The sequence below is a fragment of the Dromiciops gliroides genome, chromosome 1, assembly GCF_019393635.1.
Source record: "Dromiciops gliroides isolate mDroGli1 chromosome 1, mDroGli1.pri, whole genome shotgun sequence".
In the NCBI taxonomy this organism is placed as follows: Eukaryota; Metazoa; Chordata; class Mammalia; order Microbiotheria; family Microbiotheriidae; genus Dromiciops; species Dromiciops gliroides.
The window spans coordinates 472,185,259-472,211,789 of NC_057861.1; the positions used below are offsets into that span (position 1 = coordinate 472,185,259).

At 36.5% G+C, this 26,531-nt stretch overlaps 1 protein-coding gene across 6 annotated transcripts in view; it reads right to left on the reverse strand.

Moving 5' to 3' along the window:
- FER (FER tyrosine kinase) overlaps positions 1–26,531 on the reverse strand; it is a 284,636-nt gene that overhangs the window by 184,088 nt on the left and 74,017 nt on the right. For 5 of the 6 annotated variants that reach the window (XM_043975821.1, XM_043975819.1, XM_043975820.1 and 2 more), the window contains 3 exons: positions 14,087–14,224; positions 13,120–13,239; positions 905–1,027 (listed from right to left, as the gene is read on the reverse strand). In XM_043975821.1, coding sequence (XP_043831756.1) covers positions 905–1,027; positions 13,120–13,239; positions 14,087–14,224 — 381 coding nt within the window. Of the gene's footprint in view, positions 1–904; positions 1,028–4,333; positions 4,642–13,119; positions 13,240–14,086; positions 14,225–26,531 lie in introns of those variants that run through there. The other variant, XM_043975824.1, reaches the window with a different exon arrangement.

The following is a 26,531-nucleotide window of genomic DNA, read 5'->3' on the forward strand; positions in this document are numbered from 1 at the left end:
ATCATTTCTTATAGAACAATAGTATTCCATTACATTTATATACCACAACTTGTTTGGCCATTCCCAAATTGATGGGCATTCCCTCGATTTCCAATTTTTTGACACCACAAAGAGAGCTGCTATAAATTTTTTTGTACATGTGGGTCCTTTTCCCTTTTCTGTGATCTTTTTGAGACACAGACCTACTAGTGGTATTACTGGGTAAAAGGGTATTTATTCACAATCCCATAGCCCTTTGGGCATAGTGGAACTCAAAATTTTAAAAAACAAATGGTTAAAAATTGTTCAGTTGGTCTGGTAGAAAGTGTAAAGGCATAAAAGTGGATGCAACATTTATCAGAATCAATTCCCGAAAGAGTGCAACAATTTTTTTTTCTAAATGTCATCATAAAACAGGTAGACTACATTCAAAATGTGCTGTTTAAGTAATCAAGAGAGCATATAGAGAATTTTAGAAAGATTTCTATCAAAAATAACAAATAAAAAATAATTTGGTTACTAAAACAGTTTCAATTATCTAGAATAGCAATTTTGAAACTTTCTGATCTCAGGAGCCCTGTATATTCTTAAAAATCATTGAAAAGACCCCTCTCCCACTGCAAAGAACTTTGTTCATGTGAGTTTAATCTATTGATCTTAACTGTATTAGAAATTAAGACATCTTACTATTATTATGGAGGTCACAAAGAGTTGAACGGTGAAACACTAAACAAATATTATTCTGAAAAGTTTTAACACCATAGATCTTGGGAACCACCAGAGATCTGTGCATAATACTCTGAAAGCCACTCATGTAGAAGTTAAGCTTTTATAGAAACCCTCACTCTCCAACAGATGACAAATAAATGTTATTGTACTGTTAAAATAATTACACTTCTTTCTTTTAAGTGGTTTTCCTACTTACTCAGACTTCTTTTCACAGGTCTTAGAAGATTCTTCAATATTTTTTTCTAGTTCTAGGACAATCTCCTCCTTGTTTAAAAGCATCTGCTGGGTTTGGATCAATTCTTCTTCGACAGTTTTCAGCCTAGAATGAATATAGGCTATCCAATCAATTAATGCATAAACTATATACATGCTGTATAGGGATAAAGAACATAGATAGATATTCTCAAATATCTGAATGTAGTGGGCAATTTCTACTTCTATTTCGTCTCTGAATAAATCCAACTTTCCTCTTCTCCATAGATTTTATAGACACTTAGACATAAGATAAACATCATAAGAAAATCTACAGTAGCAAGGGAAAATTTCCACTAATTAAAAAATTTTATATTACCAAGTTCAAAAACACTACCATTTCTAGGACTGAAATTTTTGTTTTGAATCTTCTGTAGCATAGTATCAAAAAATGCTGATTTCAATCTACTTTGCAGGTGCAGTAGATAAGTGAAGTTTGAGAAAGGGAAACAGGCTATATAGCAGTGCCCAGGCTAGATGAGAGAACACTTGCCACATAATCTACCAACAGGAGATAATAATTTTGACTAATCAGCCCCTCCAATTTGAATACTCCAAGGGAAGTGGTGGGAAGAGGAAGAATAAATGGGTTAGCTGCCTGCCTGTCGTGAGGGAAAAATTAGTTAAAATCTATTTTCAACGAGTCCTTCCTATTCATCTTCATTCTGAGAATTCTGATTTATTTACTATAGGGAGCCTCTAGAACTCCCAAAAATGCAATGGGCCTTTATTATAATTACTGAACACAGTACTTTACATTCAGTAGATGTTCAATAAATGTTGACTAACATCCGAGAAAAAGTATTTACTGAAATTTATTGGTATCATATATTTAAAATTTATAAAATATTTATATTTATAAAGGTTTAAATATTTTTATTATTGTTTATTCCCTATAACAACACTAAAAAGATCAAGAAATAGCACTTTGTAAAATTATTGTAACAAGTTAAAATTATACCAATCAACACTTAAGATATTTAGTGGATACCTTTTACTTCTAGGATAAAATACAAACTCCCATTTGAAATTTTAAGCCCTTCACAATCTGACTCCAACCTGTCTTTCTGCACTGCTTACACATTAAACTCCCTGAAGTATATTCTGACCCGGGTAAAATGGCTTCCTGTGGCATTCATGCTCTCCACCATTTCTGGAATGCTTTCTTTCCTCACCTATCCAACCTGGAGCTTTTGAAGGAGCTTCTCCAGCAGGGGAATCACATGGTCCTATCTGTGTTTTAGGAATATCAATGTAGCAGCTGTGAGGGGAGTTGGAGTTAAAAGAGGAAGAGAGGCAAGGAGTTCAGTTGTCTTTTGCAAAGATGTGCTAAAAACCTGAACTAGAGGGGCTATAGTATAAATGCACAGAAGAAGCTATGAGAGATGTTATAGAGTTAAAATCTCTAAGACTTAGAAACTGATTGGCCAGGGGGGAGATAGAGGGAAGAAAAGGAAAAAATGAGGCTGCCTACTTAGTTGCAAACTGGAGAATGGTTGTTTTGTTCAGTTGTGTCTGACTCTGTGACCCCATTTGGGGTTTTCTTGTCAAGGATACTGGAGTGGTTGGCCATTTCCATGTCCAGCTCATTTTACAGATGAAGAAACCGAGGCAGAGTACAATGACTTGCCCAGGGTGACACAGCTAGTAAGTGTCTGAGGACCCATTTGAATGCAGATCCTCCTTACTTCAGGTCTGGAGCTCTATTCACTATGCCACCTAGTTAGAAGAATGGTAGTACTCTAAAAATAGAAAGAGGGAAGTCAGAAGGAGGGTGGGGGTTTAGGAAGACAATAAATTCTCAAGGTATTATGATAGAATGTTAGAGTTAAAAAGGATATTAGGGGGGCAGCTAGGTGGCGCAATGGATAGAGCACTGGCCCTGGAGTCAGGAGTACCTGAGTTCAAATCCGACCTCAGACACTTGTCACTTACTAGCTGTGTGACCCTGGGCAAGTCACTAAACCCCAATTGCCTCACTAAAAAAAAAAGAAAAAGGATATTAGGGGTCATATTATCTAACTCATTTAATGAAGAAAACTGAGACCCCAGAAAGGGAACCAGTGGCAGAGCCATTGAGAAAGGCAAATTTAAATCTCACATTATTTGAAGGCTGAGTAGAAATGAAATGTAATGACTACCCATTCTTATAAACTCATACATTTCAGGGTTCAAAGAGACCTTAGAGGGAACTTTTTCTACCCACTCTATTTTACAGAGAAAGAAACAAATGTCCAGATTTGAGACAGAGTTGAGACCAGAGTCCAGGTCTCCTCATAGCACATGTACTGCCCAGGAGTCTTTCCTCCACGATGCGGAAGTTTCATCTTCCATGATTCAGCCAAGGCTGCCTGCCCTTCCCAGGCCAAGGCCCAAGGATCAGCATCAGCCACCTAGCCTACCTCTCACTACCAGGACAGAGATCAAATCCTGAAAGCTACAAACTTCATCCTTCACTTCTCCCTCCAAGGAAAACAAACAAGTAGCTCTGGAGCTTCAGCTATACACAGCTGCCAGGCCTGGAATCCACTACAGCTACTATAACCCCTGCAGTCTTCTACTTTATAGATATAAAAGCACTTAATAACTGCTTTTTGATTAATTTATTGAATGCTGTTAATGTCCTTTATTTATTTAGGTTTTTGTTTTCTGGGGTTTTTTGGGTTTTTTGGTGAGGCAATCGGGGTTAAGTGACTTGCCCAGGGTCACACAGCTGGTAAGTGTTAAGTGTCTGAGGTCACATTTGAACTCAGGTCCTCCTGGCTCCAGGGCTGGTGCTCTATCCACTGTGCCACCTAGCTGCCCCTGTTAATGTCCTTTAAAATTTGTCAACCTGGAGTAAAGTCTTGATGGCTTGTCCTAATTACATTAGTATTTTTTTCCTTATGAAATTTAGAGGCAAGGAAGAGAAATTGCTTGCACACCAAGGTACATGGGACTAGTTACATTTTAAAATAAACCAAGTTTACTTTGAAGAGTCATTTATTATCTGCTCTGAGAAAAAAAATACAATGAATCAATAATGCATGTGTACCTCATTAACTAGAAGCTATATATAGTTAAAATTTTCTCTTTTTTTCCTTCACTAGGATATTATTTTCAAGAAGACGACTAAATTATAAAGTATAAAATTATCAGCCACCAGAGAGGAGAACGTGTACAGAACACAGGTCAGAGGTGGGCCAGTACACAATTGATATATAACTTGTTGATTTCACTTTACTTGAAATAAGAAACTTCAAATAATCATCTTTAGAAAAGTGAAGAATTCAATAATCATTTATTAATATATTTAAATCAACCCCTTATACATATTACATTTGATGAAATCAAAGGTGTATAATAGAGTGTGTCTGAATTAGAAGTTAATAACACTGGACTACATTAGGAAAGACAGATTCAGGGAACTACAAGAAATCCAGCAGAAAAAGTTACAATATCTACCCAATGGGAAAACTATGAGTACCACAAAGAGAGCAAAGGACTTCCAATAACCAAGAGCTGCACAACAACATTAGAGCTGCAATAGGTCAGAATGTGTCACATTTTTAATCAGGATCAGCAAGTTTCCCCAGAGCAGTAGTGGCTGATGTCAGAGTCTTAACACATGAAGTAGACACATGGAAGAAAGGCAGCTTCAGGCCTCTATCGTGGTATGAGCTCTCAGAACCCAACAAAGACCTATATCAGAAGAGAACTTCATAAGAATTCCATGAAGGGAGAAATGGATTTCCAATAACCCAAGAGATTTCTATTTGGTCTCAAATATACCAACAAGATGCCCCTCCCAAGATAAGCTGATCACCAGAAATCTCATCCTGCTATTTAACCCAGTCTTGGATATACTCAATCTCTTCTCCCCTTTGAATGCAGGGCTAGAGAGGAGAATACTAAATTCCACACAAAGCCTTTTTTTTTCTTTTTCTTTTTTTTTGGTGAGGCAATTGGGGTTAAATGACTTGCCCAGGGTCACACAGCTAGTACGTGTTAAGTATCTGCCCCTCAAAGTCTTTCTTTATAGAGGGCAAAACCTGGACTTTGAAGTTCATCCTACTTCCCATCTACACCATCTGCACCTCTGGAAAAGAAATGAGAGTAATAAAGGAGAATCATGAAAAAAGAGTCAATAACATGGGAAAAGATATACAAAAATTTACCAAGGAAAACAACTCCCTAAAAAGCACAATTAGCCAAATGGAAAAGGAAGTATGATGGGTCACTGAAGAAAAAAATTCCTTAAAAATTAGAATAGGGGCAGCTAGGTGGTACAGTAGATAAAGCACTGGCCCTGGATCCAGGAGGACCTGAGTTCAAATCCGACCTCAGACACTTGACACTTACTAGATGTGTGACCCTGGACAAGTCACTTAACCTTCAACTAATGACTTTACAAGATATCAAGATATGATAAAACAAAATCAATAAAGTAAAAATAAATAGAAAAAAATGTGAAATTACTCATTGGAAAAACAACTGACAGAAAATAGATCCATAAGAGATGATAAGAGAATTATTGAATTACTAGAAAGCCATGACCATAAAAAAACCCACACAAAAAAAAAGCATGGGTAATATCTTTCAAGAAATTTTCAAATAAAATTGTCCTGATATAGAACAAGAGTGCAAAACAGAAACACAAGGAATTCACCAATAACTACCTGAAAGAGAACCCAAAATGAAAACTCCCAGGAACATCATAGCCAGATACCAGAGCTCACAGATCAAGGAGAAAGTATTGCAAGCAGCCAAAAACAAAACAAAACAAAACAAAACAAAACAACAGCAATTCAAGTATTGTGTAGTTACAATCAAGATTAAACAAGATTTGGCAGCTTTCACATCAAAGAACTGGAGAGCTTGGAATACGATATACCAAAGGCAAATGAGTTAGGTTTACAGCCAAGAATCTCCTATCAAGCAAAATTGAATATAATCTTTCAGGGGGAAAAATGGAAATTTAACAAAAGAGAAGACTTTCAAGCAGATCTGATTAAAAGACCCGAGGTGAATAAAAAATTTGACCTACAAATACAAGAGTCAAAAGAAACATAAAAAGGCAAAAAAAAGAAGCAAAAAAGAAAAACCAAATTAAATATGGTTAAATTGTTTATATTTCTATATGGCAAAATGATATGTGTAACTTTTTTTTTTTTTAGTGAGGCAATTGGGGTTAAGTGACTTGCCCAGGGTCACATAGCTAGTAAGTGTTAAGTGTCTGAGGCCAGATTTGAACTCAAGTACTCCTGACTCCAGGGCCAGTGCTCTATCCACTATGCCACCTAGCTGCCCGATATGTGTAACTCTTAACAATTTTACTACTTATAGTAATTGGAGGGAGTTTATGTAGACAGAAGGTGTGGATATAAGGTGACATGGATAGGATGATATCCCAAGGGACAAAGTAAAAGGGTGAGAAAGAAATTGCACTGGAAGAAGAAGGGGGGAGACCGAATGGGGTTAATTATCCCACGTAAAAAGAGCCACAAAAATGCTATTATACTGGAGGGGAGAATAGGCAAGGAGAAGTGGTAGGCAAAGATTAAACCTTTTTCCCAAAAAAATTGCTCAAAGAGGGCAGCTAGATGGCACAGTGGATAGAGCACCAGCCCTGGAGTCAGGAGTACCTGAGTTCAAATCTGGCCTCAGACACTTAACATTTACTAGCTGTGTGACACTGGGCAAGTCACTTAACCCCAACTGCCTCACTTAAAAAAAAAAAAAAAAAGAAAGAAAGAAATGAAAAATTGCTCAAAGAGGGAATTTCATACAGAAATCTATCTTACCCTATAAGCAAGTAAAAGAAAAAAAGGATGGGGATAATAGAAGGGGGAAGCAAGACTGATAAAAGGGAAGATATACTGAGGAAGGAAATGATCAGAATTAAAACACATGTAAGGAGGGAAATCTTGGGGGAGTTAAGAGAGAGGGGGGTGGGGGGTAGGATAAAGGAAGTGAAAAATAACATGGAGGGAAATACACAGTTATCCTAAGTATAAAGCTGAATGAAAATTAAATCAATGAATGCTTACAAAAACATAAATTACCCATATTAAAAGAAGAAATAGGGAGGCGGAGCCAAGATGGCAGAGGAGAGGCTGTGACTCCCACAAGTTCCAGATAAACCCGTTCATTCACACCCAAATAATGCGGTAAAAATCAAAACCCAGAACACCCTAATGCACATAAGAACAGAGTGAGACTATTTCTCCACAAAAGAGGGCAATTCTGATCACCTACTGATCAGGCTGAACAGCTCAGCGCGCGGACCGAGCCAAGGACACTGCTTCCAGCGCATGTCAGACTCTTTAGCACCAGCAGCTTCTGAGGCTCTGATCACGGACTGGTGAGGGGGTTTGGAGGTAGGCCGGGGTGAAGTGGAGGCAGTATCTATTGGAGTTGGGGCAAAGCGCCCTGGGTCTGAACCAGTCAGCTGAATCTAGTGGTGGTGGCCCAGTGAGGGAGGGGCAAAAGCACGCCAAGCTTCTGACCATAGAGAATCAGTTCAATCAGACTTCTGTTTCTGGGTCAAAGAGAAAGCTGCTGTGATTACTCACAAGCCAGGCAGACTGAAAAGAAGCCTAATCACCCCCTGGGCCATGGTGTAGCACAAACAGTGTGTCCTGGAAGCAGTGCTACACTTTAAGAAGGAGTAAAAAGCCAAGAAATAGTAAGCCAGGATGAGTAGGCAGAGAAAGCAGAAGACCATCAAAAACTCCTTTGGGGGAAAGGTAGACCACAATACATCCTCAGAAGAAGAAGATAATAACAGGGTCAAAGTTCCAACATCCAAAGCTTCCAAGAAAAATATGAACTGGTCTCAGGCCATGGAAGCTCTCAAAAGGGACTTTGAAGAGAAAGTAGGAGAGATAGAACAAAGATGTAGAGAAAGAAAGGAAGGAATGGAAAGAGAAATGAGAGCAATGCAGGAGAGTCATGAGAAAAAAGTCAACAGTTTGAAAAGCCAAATGGAAAAGGAGATTAAAAAACTGTCTGCTGAAAATAATTCCCTAAGAATTAGCATTGAACAAATGGAAGCTAGTGACCTTATGAGAAACCAAGACACAGTAAAGCAAATCCAACTGAATGAAAAAATAGAGGGCAATGTGAAATATCTCCTTGGAAAAACAGCTGACCTAGAAAATAAATCTAGGAGAGATAATTTGAAAATCATTGGACTACCTGAAAACCATGACCAAAACAAGAGCTTAGACACCATCCTCCAAGAGATTGTGAGGGAAAATTGCCCTGATATTCTAGAAGCAGACGCTAAAATAGAAATTGAAAGAATCCACCAATCACCTCCTGAAAGAGATCCCAAAAGGAAAACCTCCAGGAATATTATAGCCAAATTCCAGAACTCCCAGGTCAAGGAGAAAATATTGCAAGCAGCTAGAAAAAAGGAATGGAGCTCCAATAAGGATAAAGCAAGATCTAGCAGCTTCTACATTAAAAGACTGGAGGGGGGCAGCTAGATGGCGCAGTGGATAGAGCACCGGCCCTGGAGTCAGGAGTACCTGAGTTCAAATCTGGCCTCAGACACTTAACACTTACTAGCTGTGTGACCCTGGGCAAGTCACTTAACCCCAATTGCCTCACTAAAAAAAAAAAAAAAGACTGGAGGGCGTGGAATATGATATTCCAGAGGGCAAAGGAACTGGGACTACAGCCAAAAATCATGTACCCAGCAAAACTAAGCATCATCTTTCAGAGGCAAACATGGAATTTCAATGAGAAAGAAGACTTTCTAGCATTTGTTATGAAAAGACCTGAACTGAATAGAAAATTTGACCTTCAAATACAAGACCCTGGAGAAACATAAAAAGATAAACAGGAAAAAGACTTCATGAGGGAAAAGAAGAAGTAAAATACTTAAATAACCCAGTCGTAGAAAAAGAAATTGAACAAACCATCAATCAACCAGATTGATTCACAAGTGAATTCTACTGAACATTTAAACAATTAATCCCAATATTATTTAAACTATTTGGGAAAACAGGTGGGGTCTTACCAAATTCCTTTTATGAGACAAATATGGTGCTGATACCCAAAATAGCAAGTGCCAAAACAGAGAAAGAAAATTATAGACAAATTTCCCTAATGAATATTGATGCAAAAATTTTAAATAAAATATTAGAAAAGAGATTACAGCAATTTATCATAAGGATCATACACTACAACCAGGTGGGATTCATACCAGGAACGCAGGGTTGGTTCAATATTGGGAAAATTATCAGCACAATTGACTATATCAATAACAAAACCAATAGAGATAATCATATGATTATCTCAATAGATGCAAAAAAAGCTTTTGAAAAAATACAGCATCCATTCCTATTAAAATACTAGAGAGCACAGGAATAAATGGAGCTTACTTAAAATGATAAGTACTATTTATTTAAAACCACCAGCAAGTATTATCTGTAATGTGGATAAGCTAAAAGCCTTCCCAATACAATCAGCAAGGATGCCTATTATTACCTCTATTATTTAATATTGTACTAGAAATGTTAGCTATAGCAATAAGAGAAGAAAACAAAATTAAAGGAATTAGAATAGGCAATAGGGAAACAAAACTATCACTCTTTGCAGACAATATGATGTTATTCTTGGGAAAACCTAGAGAATAAACTAAAAAACTACTTGAAATTATTAACAACTTTAGCAAAATGGCAGGATACAAAATAAACTCACATAAGTCATTAGCATTTTTATATATTGCCAACAAAATCCAGCAGCAACAGATAGAGAAATTCCATTTAAAATAATTGTAAACAATATGAAATACTCAGTGTCTACCTACCAAGACAATGGGATGCTAATTCACTGTTCTTGGAGTTGTGAACTGATCCACCCATTCTAGAGAGGAATTTGGAACTATGTCCAAAGGGCTATAAAACTGTGCATACCCTTTGATCCAGCAATATCAATGCTAGGTTTATATTCCAAAGACATCCCCCAAAAGAGAAAAAGACCTTTTTGTACAAAAGTATTTATAGCAGCTCTTTTTTGTGGTGGCTAAGAATTGAAAATCGAAGGGATGTCCATCAATTGGGGAATGGCTAAACAAGCTGTGGTATATGATGGTGATGGAATATTAATTGTGCTATAAGAAATGACAAGCAGAATGATTTCAAAAAAACCTGGAAAGACTTACATCAACTGCTATATTGTGAAGGAGAACATTGTACATAGTGACAGCAATATTGTTTGATGCAGAACTGTGAATCCCAAAAAACTAATGATGGAGCATACTATCTCCCTCCAGAGAAAGAATTGATATTGTTTAAACACAGACTGAAGTATGCTTTTTTTTTCATTTTCTTTCTTTCATTTTTTTTCTTTTATTTGAGTCTCCTTATACAAAATGACAAATATGGAAATGTTTTACATAACTGTACATGTATAACCTATATCCAATTTTTTACTGCCTCAGAGAGGGACATGGGGAGGCAGGGGAAAAAAGGAGGAATAGAATTTGAACTCAAAACTTTAAATCAAAATGTTAATTAAAAGATTTAAAAAAAAAAAAAGATGTTTGACAGGGCGAAGCCAAGATAGCAGAGGAAAGGCAGTGAGCTCTCAAACTCATGACATGATCACTCCAAAAAACATGCAAATAATGCCATAAGACAATTCCTGGAGCAGCAAAACCCACAGAAGAATGTGCTGAAATCATCTTCCAACCAAGGATAGCTTGGAAGGTCAGAAGGAGGGAGCTGCTATGCTGAGACTGGAGTGGAGCCCAACCCTACAGTCACCCTGACACAGATCCAGTCCCAGGAATGCCTCTCCAGAGAAAGAGACAACTCCCTCCCCCCCCCCCCCCCCCCCGCCTCTGAATAAGCCGCAGTGCCCGTGTCATCTGGAACTAAGCTCACGGTCTGGTGAGAGGGATGAGCCCTTGGCAGGGGGGAGATTACAGGGGTCTATGCTGGTGCTGAGGCAGAACTTGGGTTTTTCACCCCTGCTGGAAACCAGAAGTAGGCTTGAGTAGCAGTGGCCCAGGTAGAGGAGCGGCACAGACTCATCAGAGCTGACAACCACAACACACAAAGCTGGTTGATTAGCAAGTTAGTCTGGGGTCATCTATGTACTAGGGAACAGGCCAGGTGAGTGAAGAACCTGCTGTTCCTTGAATCAAACCACCTGGGACCTCCTGAAGCTTGGGATAGTACAGCCTGGAAACAGTGCCCCACTTTAAGGAGCTAAAAGTCAAGTCAAAGAAAGGCAAGATTAGCAGACAGAGAAAGGTGAGGACCATAGAAAGTTTTTTTAGTGACAAGGAAGATCGAGGTACACCCTCAGAGGAAGATGTCAACATCAGGGCCCCTATATCTAAAGCTTCCAAGAAAAATATGAATTGGTCTCAGGCCATAGAGGTGCTCCAAAAGGACTTTGAAGATAAAGTTAGAGAGGTAAAGGAAAAAATGGAAAGAGAAATGAGGGTGATGCAGGAAAGAAATGAGAAAAAAGTCAACAGCTTGAAAAGCCAAATTGGCCAAATGTAAAAGGAGGTACAAAAGCTCTCCGATGAAAACAATTGCCTAAGAATTAGGATTGAACAAATGGAAGCTAGTGACTTTATGAGAAACCAAGACACTATAAAGCAAATCCAAATGAATAAAAAAATAGAGGACAATGTGAAATATCTTCTGGGAAAAACTGCTGACCTGGAAAATAGGTCCAGGAGAGAGAATCTGAAAATTATTGGTCTACCTGAAAACCATGATCAAGGAAAGAGCTTAGACATCATCTTCCAAGAAATTGTCAGGGAAAATTGCCCTGATATTCTAGAAGCAGAAGGTAAAATAGAAATTGAAAGAATCCACCAATCACCTCCTGAAAGAGATCCCAAAAGGAAAACTCCTAGGAATATTATAGCCAAATTCCAGAGCTCTCAAGTCAAGGAGAAAATATTGCAAGCTGCCAAAAAGAAAGAATTCAAGTACTGTAGAACCCCAGTCAGGATAGCACAAGATCTAGCAGCTTCTACATTAAAGACCAGAGGGTATGGAATATGATATTCCAGAGGGCAAAGGAATTGGGATTACAACCAAGAATCATATATCCAACAAAACTGAGCATAATCTTTCAGAGGAAAAAATGAAAATGAAGGTTTTCCTGATTCCCTAAGCCTTCAACATACTCTTTCCCTTGAAATTACTTTATGTCTGTTCATGTATTGATTTTTGTATCCTTTATATGTACTTATATCTCCCCCAAAAAGATGTAAGCTCCTTGAGAGTAGAAGTGTTTCCCTGTGTGTGTGTGTGTGTGTGTGTGTGTGTGTGTGTGTGTGTGTGTGTGTGTGTGTGTTTTGGGGGTTTTTTTGGCTACATTTCTTCTAAGATATAACATGGCTACTTTCTCTTAGCACATACTTAATCAATATTTGTTAAACTAAATCAAATTTACTAGAACCTCTTAAGTTAAAAAAAATTGAATTCATATAATTTAGTAGTGAATATGATTTGAAAGAGAATAAGAGACATAATTTTTAACAGAAGGGGCATTTGATCAAGAGTCAGAAGATGTGAGTTATAGTTCCAGCTTAGCTCCAGTTAGCTATGATAAAATCACATCGTCACTATGAACTCATTTTTCTCATTTATAAAATGAAAGTATTAAACTGGTAATCTCAGAGTCCTCTAACAGCTCAAATAATGTCTGTCAGAAAAATGGTGATAATATCCCCTCCTCTAGAGTACCGTTTTGGAAGACAAATGTAACAATGTAAGTAAAAAATATAAGACCATCATATTCCTTTTCTTCATTTAAAAAATGAGATTTTGAAATATAAAATGCTTCCTCAGATAAAGGTAGAATAATGACCTAAAGAATATTAGAGGAAAACTAAAAATGAACTACTAAAATTATTGTTATTATATTAGTAAAACATATGCTAACTAGTAGAATGGATATAGGAGTAAGATAATATATTAATAAATGTATATAGTCAGACAAAATTTTCATATACAGCATCACCAAAATTAATGATAACAAAAGCTTTGAATAAAAGTTGGTTCATGAAGCAATTTTAATTTATTTTATAGCACATTATATAAAAATAAGCATTTAAAATTTAGTAAACCACTTAAATCTAATATGAAAATTAAGACTATCCTATTATTCTATGAATAGTTGGACTTTTCTACTTACATTATTTGCAAACTCTCTGCTGTTAAATTATTCCACATGATCTCATTAGCCTGAAGACTTTCGTTTTCTTCAAGTAAAGAGGCATCAAACTCAATTTCTTGCTCCTCAATAGCTGGTGATCTGGTAAAACATGGAAAATAGTTATGATACTGATAGCAATTACTATTTATTATATAACAAGGAAAAATATACATCATGGTATGACAGCTATAAAGAATCATAGCATCAACTTGTCCAAACCTCTCATTTTACAAATGAGGAAAGAGAAGCTGAGACATTAAGTGATTTGCCCACGCATAGGGGTGATAGCTGGATCAGGTCGTTGGATGCAATATTCATTGTGCTCTTTTTCACCACAGCATGCATGCACAAATTCTTAGGATGGATCAAGAGTACATTCGCTCCACTAAAAGATGTTATTAATAAAAATATGTACTTTATAATAGATACATTTACACACAAATAACTAATAAGAAATTAAATCATTCTGCTTACTTTCTTCTGAAGAAACTGAAGACATATATTGTGAAAGAAGATACATTTTCAGGTGTAAAGGCAAAGTACTGCTCTAAGCGATGTTATGGTAAAAACTGAAAATGCATTACTTCAAAATGACTAATGGCAATTATATAATTGAAATATGATCACATAATCATTAGCATTCTCTCCCTTCTCAAGTTACCTGGTATCTACCTATATATGTACATGTTGTACACATCTCTACCCAGTAGAATCCTAGATCCTTAAAAGATGTTTCATTTTTGTCTTTGTATTCCCAAAGCCTTACATGGTGTCTTGTATGTTAGTTGAAATGAATTGCTTTGAGACTAAAAAAATGACTTCCAAAATAACTAAAAGTCAATAATCAAAATAAAAAAATTTTTGCCTTACTATGCTTTTACATTTGTTCAATTTATTTCATAAACCTTTTGACATAAATGCTGAAAGCAGAATGAAAATCCCATACCTGTAAACATCTATGAAATTGTTGTATTCCGTGCTAGGGTCAATCTGTTCAACTGATGTCTGAATCTCTTTATGGACATTGACTATCTCCTCTGTAACAAGACTGGTAATCTGGCTGTATTCATCAAATATACTTTTTCTAAGAACAAAAATATAAATTATCAATATTTTTCAGTTTTGAAAGAAAGTGAAATGAAAGCAGAATAACAAACATTAGATTTACTATGCTACTTGCATCTCAAAGACAGTTTATTGAAACTCCTTATTTCAAATACCTGCACCAAAAAAAAAAAAAAAAGACTTATTAATCAACTAAAGGGGCAGCCAGGTGGCACAGTGGATAGAGCACCAGCCCTGGATTCAGGAGTACCTGAGTTCAAATCTGGCCTCAGACACTTAACAATTACTAGCTGTGTGACCCTAGGCAAGTCACTTAACCCCAACTGCCTCACCAAAAAAAAAAAAAAAGACTTATTAATCAAATACCTAAAGACGCAAGTAAAGGATTTTACAATGGAAAAGAATAAAGTAGACTTCAAAAACTTCAGCCAATCAATAACATAATAATGGTTGAAAATAGTTACTGATTGTAGATATAAGTTAATAGAAGGAAAAAATATGATAGACCAGAATAGTCAGAGGAGGTCCTGAAGAATAAACCTGGAGAAGAAAGGAAAGGTTTAGTGGGCCTTAGCTTCTTAACTGTGGGTTGTGACCCCACACATAATTGAATGTAGGGGTCACAAAAAATTTGGCAAATGTAAAAGATTATGTATACCTATTTAAATACCTGTATACCCGGGGTCATGTAAAACTTTCTCAGGTGAAAGGGGGTTTCGAGTGGAAAAACTTTAAGAAACCCTGTACCAGGCAATAGAAAAAGCAAAAAATAAAAATCTGAGAATGATATGCAGCATATTTGGAAGAGAGTGAGGAAACCGATGTAAACTTAAGTAGGGTAGGGTATGCCTGTTGAAGAATAGTGAAAAATAAGGTTGTACAAGAATATCAGATGTATCTTTCCCCTACTACTCGACCACATGTATCTTTCTCCCTCCTTTGTATTCCAGCAAAACTTAATGTCTATAACATAACTTAGGCATTTAACTTTCTATTCTTCATTCTCTAGTTTTTTGTTTGTGTGAAATTCTCTCCTGAATAAGATTATAAACTCTCGAATACACAGACTATTTTAAACTTCTCATAGTACTCACCTAAACTGGATTTACACTAATCACTTACTTAATAACTATTGATTAAATGACTGATTTCATTGTAGATAATATAGAAGCATATAGTCCAAAAAGAAGTGATTACTAGTGACAAACTCCCTAATACTTAGTAAATGCACAAAAGAAAAATAATTTCAACATAAAGATGGCATATCCTTAGAGACACACTGTACCACTGAAAATCACTGGACACAGAGCGGTCTTTGCAAAATGATATATTGTTAAATATTACATATTTCCATATAAAACCAAGTACTCTTTGAAATCTAGAGTAACATACTGAACGTGTTATGATCATTGAGAAAATTTGGTGACCTGGAATATTAAGAGTTTATAAGGGGCAGCTAGGTGGCGCAGTGGATAGAGCACCGACCCTGGAGTCAGGAGTACCTGAGTTCAAATCCGGCCTCAGACACTTAACACTTACTAGCTGTGTGACCCTGGGCAAGTCACTTAACCCCAACTGCCTCACTTAAAAAAAAAAAGAGTTTATAAGCTTGAAATAGTGAAACAATGGTGGGAGAAGTGAAAGTATTAGTAGGGAAAACTTGTTTATTTAATTTTAGTTTGTAAAGGGCATTGAAGAGGAGATATTCTATAGGCAGTAAGAAATTTGAAATCAGAAAGTGGCTAAAAGACAAAGACATAATGCATTGAAAAAAGGCACGTAGCATGTTCTAACAGAAATAAGTAAAACTGGCTTGTGAGTAAAGAGGCCTCAGTTCTAAAGCTGACTCTACCGCCAGATGCTTGTGTGGTTTTGGGCAAATCATTTCACCTCTAGGGTTCAGTTTGTTCATCTGAAAAATTAGGGGCTTGGACTATACTTCCTCACCCTTTCTAGGTCATGGACTCACTCTTTTGGCCGACTGGTAAAGCTTATATAACCCATCTCAGAATAATGTTTTTATATTCCTAAAATAAAAATGCATAGGGCTATGAAGGAAATCAATTATATTGAAATAGTTATCAAAAAAAAAATTAAGTACAGGGGCCCCAAGTTAAGAACATGTAGCTGTAAAGATTCTAAGATACCTTTCAGTTTTACGTCTCTATAGCATTCTATTCTTATCCTGTCATTCTCAATGGTTTTATGTAAATAAACCAACTGATACTTTCATTGGGACAATGGAAAAAGCGCTGGGATTTGGAAGGAGGGGACCTGGGTTCAAATCCTACTCTGCTGCTTATTACATTTGTGTGACCTTTCTTGGACTCATGTTCCTCAACTTTAAAATAAGGAGACTGGACTGAATGACCTAAGACTCAGCTTAGCCACCAAGTGGTTATCTCTTTAGGAAATAACTATGAACAATTCACAGCATAAAATCAGACATTAATGTAGGTGAGTTGGGGGAAGCTAAGTAGTGCAGTGGATAAAGCAATGGCCCTGGATTCAGGAGGACCTGAGTTAAAATCCAACCTCAGACACTTGACACTTACCAGCTATGTGACCCTGGGCAAGTCACTTAACCTTCACTGCCCCACCAAAAAAAAAAAAAGTAGATGAGTCATCTTAAAGAAAAGAAAAATAAGGCAGATAATGTGAGTAAGAAACTAACATTTCTCCTCCCTAAATGTCCTGAAAGGAAATTAGTAATAATTGATATTTGCATAGCAGTAACAAAAGGGCAAAAAGGATGAATTGTGGAAAACGGGCTTGAATCCCTGACTTAGATATCTACAGTTATATATATAAGAAAATCACTTAACCCTTACATACCCTTGGAAATTGTCTTTGACTTTGATTTACAGATGAATTGCCAGTCTATATTAGCAGAAAACATAGAAATTTCTACAATGGAATTTTAAAGTTTTCAAAGAGCTTTGCAAATATTATCTTTTTAAAGAATCACAATAACCCTGTGAGGTGTGTACTACAGGTATTATTCCTACTTTACATATGAGAAAATAAAGCAGAGAACTTGCTCATTGTCATATAATTTTCAGATACAGGATTGAAATCCAGGTCTTCCAGACTCCAGGTCCAGCTAATAGATTCACTATGCTATATTGCAGAGCAGCAGGCCTGGAATCAGGAAGACCTGAGTTCAAATCTGGCCTCAGACATAAGCTGTCTGACCCTGGGCAAGTCACTTAACCCTGTTTGCCTCAGTTTCTTCATCTGTAAAATGAATTGAAGAAAGAAATGGAAAACCACTTCAGAAACTTTGCCAAGAAAACTCCAAATGGGGTCATGAAGAATCAGAAATGACTAAAACAACTGAACGACAAAATGCCATACTTCTTCAAGTAGGCTGCTTCTAAGTAAAGTCATAAAACTTATTAAAGTATTTTTGAAATTTATTTCTTCCACTGTTTTCTGGTTTGTACTTTTAAAATTCTAATATATGCTATGTTACCCAAAAATTTTCTAATAGTAAAACACTAGAAACTAGAAGTTCTAATATACTGCAATTCAAATTAGCAACCTAATTATTCACCAAAATTATGAAATATTATAATTATATATTATATATTATGTCAATATACAATAATGGTATATTACATAAATTCCATGTTACAATATGAGATTTTATAATTGATTTCATCATATATAAGCATATTACATATGCAATGTTATAATTATGTTAAATATTAAATAATAATTATCTAAATATTATGGTTATAACTGAATAATAATATAATTATAAGTAATTAATTGTGCCAAAATTAACTACAGCTGCTAGTAGATTAATTTCTTAGAGCAGGGGTGCCATAGATTCTAACAGGGAACTGTTTAACAAAATAAATAAAAATACAATAAAATATAGATATATCAATATGTGATTTTCTAAGTCAATTATGTGGCTTCAGAGATTCATTTCTATTTTAATATGACACTACTGGTAATGTTTCGTGAGTGAAGAGTCTATAAGTTTTTGGAAGAAATAAGGAAGAACAAAAGACTTTCACAAATAAGAGTGACTAGCTTATATAAATCCTTTTAATTGCTTAAAGTCTAAAGGTGGGAAATTAAGGAAAATAATTAGAAATTTTCCTGGGAAAGCATGGATTAGGCAACATACTAAAACTTGACTCATCAGATACTCCATATGGTCTTTAAAACAAAAGCCTACTAGCCTAGACAGTGTCTAAGAGTCTGAAGTGCATTTAAGATATATCTTGGAAGGAGTAGTGATATACTTCCTATGGAGGTACGAGGACAAAGGAACAGTTTCAAGGAACAAGACCTCTGGCAATAGAGAAGAGAACCAACTATGAATTCTAAGAGATAATCAGCCTTAATAACTGAGAGCTGAGCAGCAGTAAAAAAAAAAAAGTTACAGATAGCCCAAGTGTGTGTATAGCTGAGCAGCATGAGCATGCACAAGGAAAGGAGAACAAGGACACTGAGTCTGCAACACTTAAGGAATAATAAGCTGTCCTGGTCACATGTATTCCCTACATTTATGCCTTTCTGTGAGAACACTCTAAGTTTATTCTTGGTTATCACACAGATGTATATATTTGTGGAACAATGTGTACTACGTTTATGGGAAAGGGTGTTTAGTGACTACTATCCTCTCTATGCCATCTTAGTAAATACCTTTGCTTGAAGGTTGAATATCTACAGGCTGATTATTAAAGGTAATCACACTAGTAAGGACTAATGAGTTATAGTTTCAGGGACCTTGGAATCTATTACAGTAGTCACTCCACTCAAAGACCTAACAGGAAAACCTGTGACAAAGATTGCCCAGTGAGGTCAATACATAATAATTTGTTTGGTTATTAGAATTTTATACTTGCAAATGCCATCTTCCCTCTGGGAAATATAAATGAATCAATATTGCATGTTATAGAATATATACATGCATAAATATATTTACATGTAACAATAAGTAATTATTTTTCCTCTTCACAGGGTCTTTGTGTGTTAGAAAGTTATTCCTGACCTCCTACAGAATCTTAATTCTCATTTAAAGGTAGAATCAAACTGAAAAAAACATAAGCACTTCCATAAATCCTTTTCTCTTGCTGTCCCCCATGCTTGGAACATTCTCCCTCTTCTGCTCCTCTGCTCCAACTACTGACCTCCCAAGCTTCCCTTAAACATCAACTAAAATCCCACCTTCTACAAGAAGATTTCCCCAACCCCTCTTAATCCTTTTATTTATCCTTTCCTATTTATCTGGTATATAGATTGCTTTCTATATATTTGTTTGCATGTTGTCTCCCCCATTAGATTGTAAACTCCTTGAGGGTAGAGAGTGTCTTTTGCCTCTTTTTGTATCCCCAGTGCTTAGCACAGTATCTGGTATGCTTAATAAATGTAGATGTGCTTAATAAATGTCATTGATTGACTGATCAGAGAAAACATCAGGCAATATACTTCTCCTGAATTTGCTGGGAAGATTCATGCCCCTGTCATTTAAACTATAAATACACATACACATACATATATATGCATGGATGTATATGGATGTATATGTAAGATTTGGTTGTTTCTTTCTTTTATCCCTAAAAACCAGCTCTTAATAGCTCTCTTTTGGAGACATAATGTACATGACTTTCCTCCTTTTTTCCTTTACCTAGATGCCATATAACTGCACATTTGAAGAGTTATTTGCTGCCAAATATAAGAATTTAAATGGGCAGAAAAAAATTACCAAATTCCCTCATTTTAAAACTCCTTGGAAGACTCTCCAATTGCTACATCAAGCGGCTGTAATTTACCTCAACAACTAACATTTCTATAGGTCAAGTCTACCCATATCACTGCCACACACAAAAAGCTTCATTAGCTCTCAAGTGCCTGAAAGGCAGAACACAAATTCCTCTATGTAGTATTTAAAGCAGTTTATAATCATATCTTTCCAGGGTGGAGATAGAATACCATCTCTCAGATGCTTTTCATTCTAGTTACACTGGTCTGCTTGCTATTATCTGAACATGACTTTCCTTTTCCTACCTCCATGCTTTTGCCCACACCGTCCCCAAGTCTAGAAATTTCTACCACAACCTGACCTCTTAGACCCTTTAAGCCTCAATTCAATTTGCCACTTCCTTCAAGTGACTTTTCCCGATCACCTCAGGTGTTGCTCACACCACAACCACCCCAACACTGTATTTTTCTTGTACATATCCTTAGCCTCTCAGTTTAGAATGTAAGCTCCTTGAAAGAAAGGACTAGAGGTAGCTAGGTGGCGCAGTGGATAAAGCACTGGCCCTGGAGTCAGGAGTACCTGAGTTCAAATCTGGCCTCAGACACTTAACACTTACTAGCTGTGTGACCCTGGGCAAGTCACTTAACCCCAATTGCCTGACTTTAAAAAAAAAGAAAGAAAGAAAGGACTATTTTGCATCCTCAGGACCAAGCAGAGATAGTAGAATATAGTAGTCAACTAACCAAGAAATGAGGTGACTAATTACTTTGCATAGTTGGCAAAATTATTCAAAGAAAAATAGGGCTACAGGGCAGCATTTTTGGTGGGGAAAAAATAATACCACTAAACTAGAACTGAAGTCAGTTATCTGGGTTTAAGGCCATTAATTAACTGTCTGACCTTTAGAAAGTCACTTCAGCTCTCTGGGTCTCAATATGCTCATGTGTAAAATGAAAGATGTGGTTGAAAAGATATGTTAAGTTGCCTTCCAGCTCTGATACTTTGTGATTATAAATCACTTCCCTCAGATGGATGTGGGACCTAAGAGTAGACAACAAAGGAACAAAGGCACATCTGGTTCCTGGTTGTGAAAACCTTTCATTTCTAAAGATTGTCTCTACCACCACCACCCTCCCTCCCACAGAATTTAAGCTCCTACAGGTTAGAATCTTTTTTTGTTTTTATCTAGATATTTCCAGTGCCTACCACATAACAGATGCTTAATAAATGCTGAGTTAATGCATGAATTAATAACAGCCTCCAAAATACCTCTTAGTGAAAACCGGTATGTCAGAAAACCACTAGTTTCCAAATGCCCCCCCAAATCCTTTCACCAGCTCTCATAACCCCCCCCACTCCCCACCTTTGCTCAAAGGATATCATAGGATAAAAGTGGCCTGTACAGGTATACTGACTGGAGGGTGAGGTAGGGCATCATAGGGTGAAGGCTGAAGAGTTGGTTTCATGAAATAATTAAGCAGAGATCCATGGAACATAAAGTGCTTCTCTCTCCTTTTCTCATTTTCATTCAAATAAGTGTTATACACAATATGTGCAAGGTATAATGGTAAAAACTGAGAGAAATGCAAAAGCAAAATATAGTTATCCCCCAACAAGAAGTTCATAAACTAACACATCATCTTTTTTTAAAAAATGTTTTCCATATCATCTTTACGTGTTCCTTCTCTTTGTATTATCTCCTCTCTTGTTTTTTACTTCTTCCTTATTAAACCATGATTACACTTTTGCTAGGAAGGATTATTTCAGTTACTGTACTTATATCCACAGTGCCTAATAATACATGGCAGGTGGTTGTTGGCTGATTTTGACATGCCCTGTTTAGTTGTACTGGTCCAGAAATGGTTCTAGTTACTTTTCAACCTATCACTGTAATTAAGAAAGCTATCATCCCTTTTACAATTCTCTTCAGCAGAGAAGTTCCTACTCCTCATTTCCTGGCTTTGACCACTATCTGTTAAATCTCATATCATCTCAGATAATATATTATATTAATGATGGAGTCTAAGACTCCCACTCTTACTTAGCTCCAGGGCTAACACCAGAAAATTCACTGTACAATTATTATCTTAGAGATAGTCAAAGACTTCTTTTATAGAATTTTGGAGCAGTATAATCTTAAAGATTATCAATTTTACAGAACGGTAAACTGAGGGTCACAAAGGTAAAACCATGACTTGCACAAGGATACTCAGGTAGTGGATGAGCCGGGAGCCTACTATGGCCTGTCTCTGTAACAAGTGATCTTTCCACTATTCCACAACATTATTCTGATCCTTCCTTCCACAGTTCCTTTTCCATTCCCCCAAGGTTCCCAACAGCTGAAATAAATGCCCTTAATCAACTCTATTCAATGGAACTAAAGCACATACTAAATTTCACACGAGGGAAAATCAAGTCCCATAAGAAGACTTTCTGGAAGAAGATTCAGAAACTAAATTAAATCTAGAGAACCTTCAAGTAATCCTTCTGAAGGCTATTGTAGTTTTACTATTTAAAAGTTTCCTAATCCTTTTAGAATGGGCAACTAATCAATTGTATTTAATTGCTAATTGACAAGAAGAGGGATTTTATAGTTGTTCCTATTGTTTTGGGCAAACAGAGGAGATAGAGAAAATGGCACACGGACCCAGTGTATTGTTGAGCTGGGTAACCCAGGAGGAAAAACTATCAGATTTAGGAAATAGCCACTGTTGTTGTTGTTGATGATGATAAGCACATGGCACTTTAAGGTTTGCAAAGCACTTTATAAATATTACCTCATTTTATCCTCACAATAATCCAAGAGTTGGATTTTATAATTATCCCCATTTTACTGAGACAGGCAGAGGCTAAATGACTTGCCCAAATTCACTTAGCTAGTTAAGTATCTGAGGCTGTATTTGAACTCAGATCTTTCTGATTCCAGTTCTAGTCCTCTAGCCACTATGCTATCAAACTGCCTCTAGCAAATGAATATATGTGGAAAAATAAAGGTAAAGAGAAGAAATATGTAAACTAGGTACGGCCAATGGCTTCCTTTGGTATGGAGAATCTAAATCAATCCAATAAGCATTTATTAAACTTGAACTATATCCCAGGCAAGAATACAAAATTTATTTGTGTGTGTGTGTGTGTGTGTGAGGCAATTGGGGTTAAGTGACTTGCCCAGGGTCACACAGCTAGTAAGTGTTAAGTGTCTGAGGCTGGATTTGAACTCAGGTCCTCCTGAATCTAGGGCCGGTGCTCTATCCACTGTGCCACCCTAGCTGCCCTGCAAGAATACAAATTTTTAAAATATAGCTCCTGCACTCCAGTAGTTTAAATTCCACCAGGCATATTCAAGATGTATACAAATTGCATATGACAAAAATAAACACAAAGTAATTGGGGGGAAGGGGCTTGCTAATAACTAAAAGAAAGAAATCAGGAAAGGTCTCAGAAAGAAGGGAGAACTTGGGTTGGGTTTGAAGGGAGCTACAGATTCAAAAAAGCATAAGAGGGAGAACTTTCAAAAGATGCTGCTTCTCCAAAGAAAAAAAGAGGTGGGAAAATGTCATGGGGTGCAGAGCACCCCAGAAGTTCTCTGGGGCACATCTAGGAAACTTCTCCTTGAGAAACTAAACCAGAGGACAGATAATGCCTAGAGAGATAAGCTGAACCAAATCAGACTGAGCTAGCTACAGTTTCCTACCCTTCATTCTGGTCTCCCTTACCCAGCGGAGATAAATTTGGGTGTGGCTGCGGCCTTTGCGTTCTGAAGAGGGATCCATAGCCACCCCTCACCCAATTCCCCCAGCTACCACCAGTGGGGGATGGTCCTCTCTCACTAAAGGAACTTTTCACGGGCAGATGGTCCACCCCCATCAGTCCTCTATAAAAGTACCTTCCAGTCTCCTGTTCAAGGAGATTTGGTACCTCTGAGCCATGTGCTTTATGCCAATCTCCCCATGAAAAAGTCCAAGGATTTCTTTCATGGTTTCCCTCCCCCCCCTTCTCTTGCTCCTAAATAAACTACCACCTTATTCTAAGTTTTGTGTGCAAGAGGGTGTAATTCTTTAAAGAGGAATTCCCAAGAACCCCAACCCCTTATCTAAACCGTACCCCATTTCCCACCATATCAAAATCATGAAGGGGGAACAGTAATGAAATCAATAGAGTAAGAAAACCTAAAGCATGAGAGGGAGGACCCATCTGGTGAATTCACCCAAACTAGGTTATGAAAAGTTTAAAAACCCAAACTGAAGAGTTTGTGTTTAATCCTAGAGGTATTTATTACTAGGCATTAGGTTTTCCTTGCTGTTTATTCAGAGAGCTACTGGGTTTCTGAGCAGGGGAATGGCTAATTCAAACCTGTTTTAGAGTATCAGTTTGAACATTGCATCCCAGAGGGGAAAAGCTCCAATTGTTTTTCAGTCCTGTCTGACTCTCTGTGACCCCATTTGGGGTTTTTTTGACAAAAATACTGGAGTGGTTTCCCATTTCCTTCTCTAGCTCATTTTACAGTTGAGGAAAACGAAAGTAAAACAGGGCTAAGTGATTTGCTCAGGGTCACACAGCTAGTAAGCATCTGAGGCTGGACTTGAACTCAGAAAGAAGAGTCTTTGTAACATCAAGCCGGGTGCTCCATCCACTGAGCCACTTCTCAGCCCAAAGGCTTGGGGCAGAAACACAAATTAGCAAGTATTACAATACGGGCAAAAGAATAATGATCTCATGGCTCTGCCCATGTGAACTGAGAGAATTAGATGGATGCAAGATGGAATTGAGATATAATCAAAAAGTCTCTGCGAATAACTGGACATGGGCAGTGAATGAGACTGAAGAATCAAGTTAAATACCAGATTCAAAACCAAGGTGAGTAAAAGAAATGTGGTGTTCTGCACAAAAATAACAAAATTAAGAGCAAAGATGTGTGTGTGCACATACACTTAACTATATCTATTGTATGTTTGTACACACACATATACATATGTATGTATGTCTGATACATATGAACATGCACATATACATGTGTAAGTATAGCATATATACGTATTGTGCATGCATGTATATGTTGTGTATATATTATGTATTAAAGCTTTAAACTGCACTAATGCTTTTGGGATACCCTCTATATTGTATGAGTGCATACGAAAGTTATCAGACTGGAAATTATAATTAAATGAATAAAAACTGATAATATCACTAAGAGAGTGATTATAGAGATAAAAGACTAGAATGGTATACATATTTACTTGGGAAAAGTAAAACAATATAATTTATTGACTAACATGATAATCCACAACTTTTTACATCATTGAAGGGCTTTTTAATAGGCAGTAATTGTGCTGCAATTATTTCTTTTAGATGATCTGGCATTGAATTCCCAAGATTTTGACACATATTCTTTAAATCATCTCAATGAAAATATGCTTATTACATAGGTGTTTGAATTTATCTTTGATAAATAGACCATTTTTTCCAAGACTAGCCTTTATTACATTCCATAGATTTTCTATGGGGTTTGAATCAGGTGAGTTGCCAGGTTACTGAATATGTTTATCTTCACCTTTTGGATAAAGGTTAAGAACCTTTACTGATGTGTAGAATGGTACATCTCCATTTAGGTATTTCTGTAATTTCAGAACAATTCTACTTCTCCATATAGCAATATAATTATCAGAGTTCATTATTCCCTCAATGGGGTGAAGGAAATTTAAAAATACTAGAAGTTCGCAAAAAAATTAAAAAAGCAAAAAAAAAAAATTTTTTTTAAATACTAGAAGTTTAAAAATTTCCAAAATATTTTTAGGGTGGATATTTTACAGTTTTGATGAAGGTGTTGAAAGCATAAAGGCTTATCTGGACTTGTTCTGATAACAATTTTGGTACTAGCTTGAGTACAAAAGTGAGTAAAATTTGCCTTTTTCCAATTTTAATTACTTTAGTCGTTGTATTGCCTTGCCCATAACAAAGATCTTTTTTTTTCATGGTGATGAGTAAACAGCAGGGCTGGGAGGGGGGGCGGGGTTAAAACTGTACTCCTTACTGTTCTAACTTCAAGGAGACTATCTTTCACTGCTATAAAAATCAATAAACTACATAGCAGCCAGGTCCCTGGAAACATTCTTTGGTTTTTGTTTGGTTAGGCTATTCTGTAGCATTAGTTTGTCAGTTCTTGCTTTTGCTTTTCTTTGTTTTCATCAAAATTTTTCTTTTCCTTTTGGTGAGACTAGTCTTTTTTCCACAGTGGGCTTGAATGACCCTTGAAATGCTTCCACAGCAGAAAGATTTTGCAGTGTCTCTAAAAATCACTGATATACAATATTTAATAGCTACAACATTTGCAAGTTTCCTTGGAATAATTTACATTTTTTAAAACCACAGAATTAAAAGCACAACAAAAGAGTACAATAAAATGTATGCATGGCACAAAATTCAGCACTAAAAGAAGTGAGAAAACTGATCAGTCTGATCAATGTCAGACTTTGCAAGTAAATGTATTATCAGTAGGAGAAAATATGAATGACTATTGCTGTCACAAAATAAAACCATATCGAAATTACTATTTCAATTAATACAAAAACTACCCTATCATAGAGCTTTAGGGAACACCCAAATATAA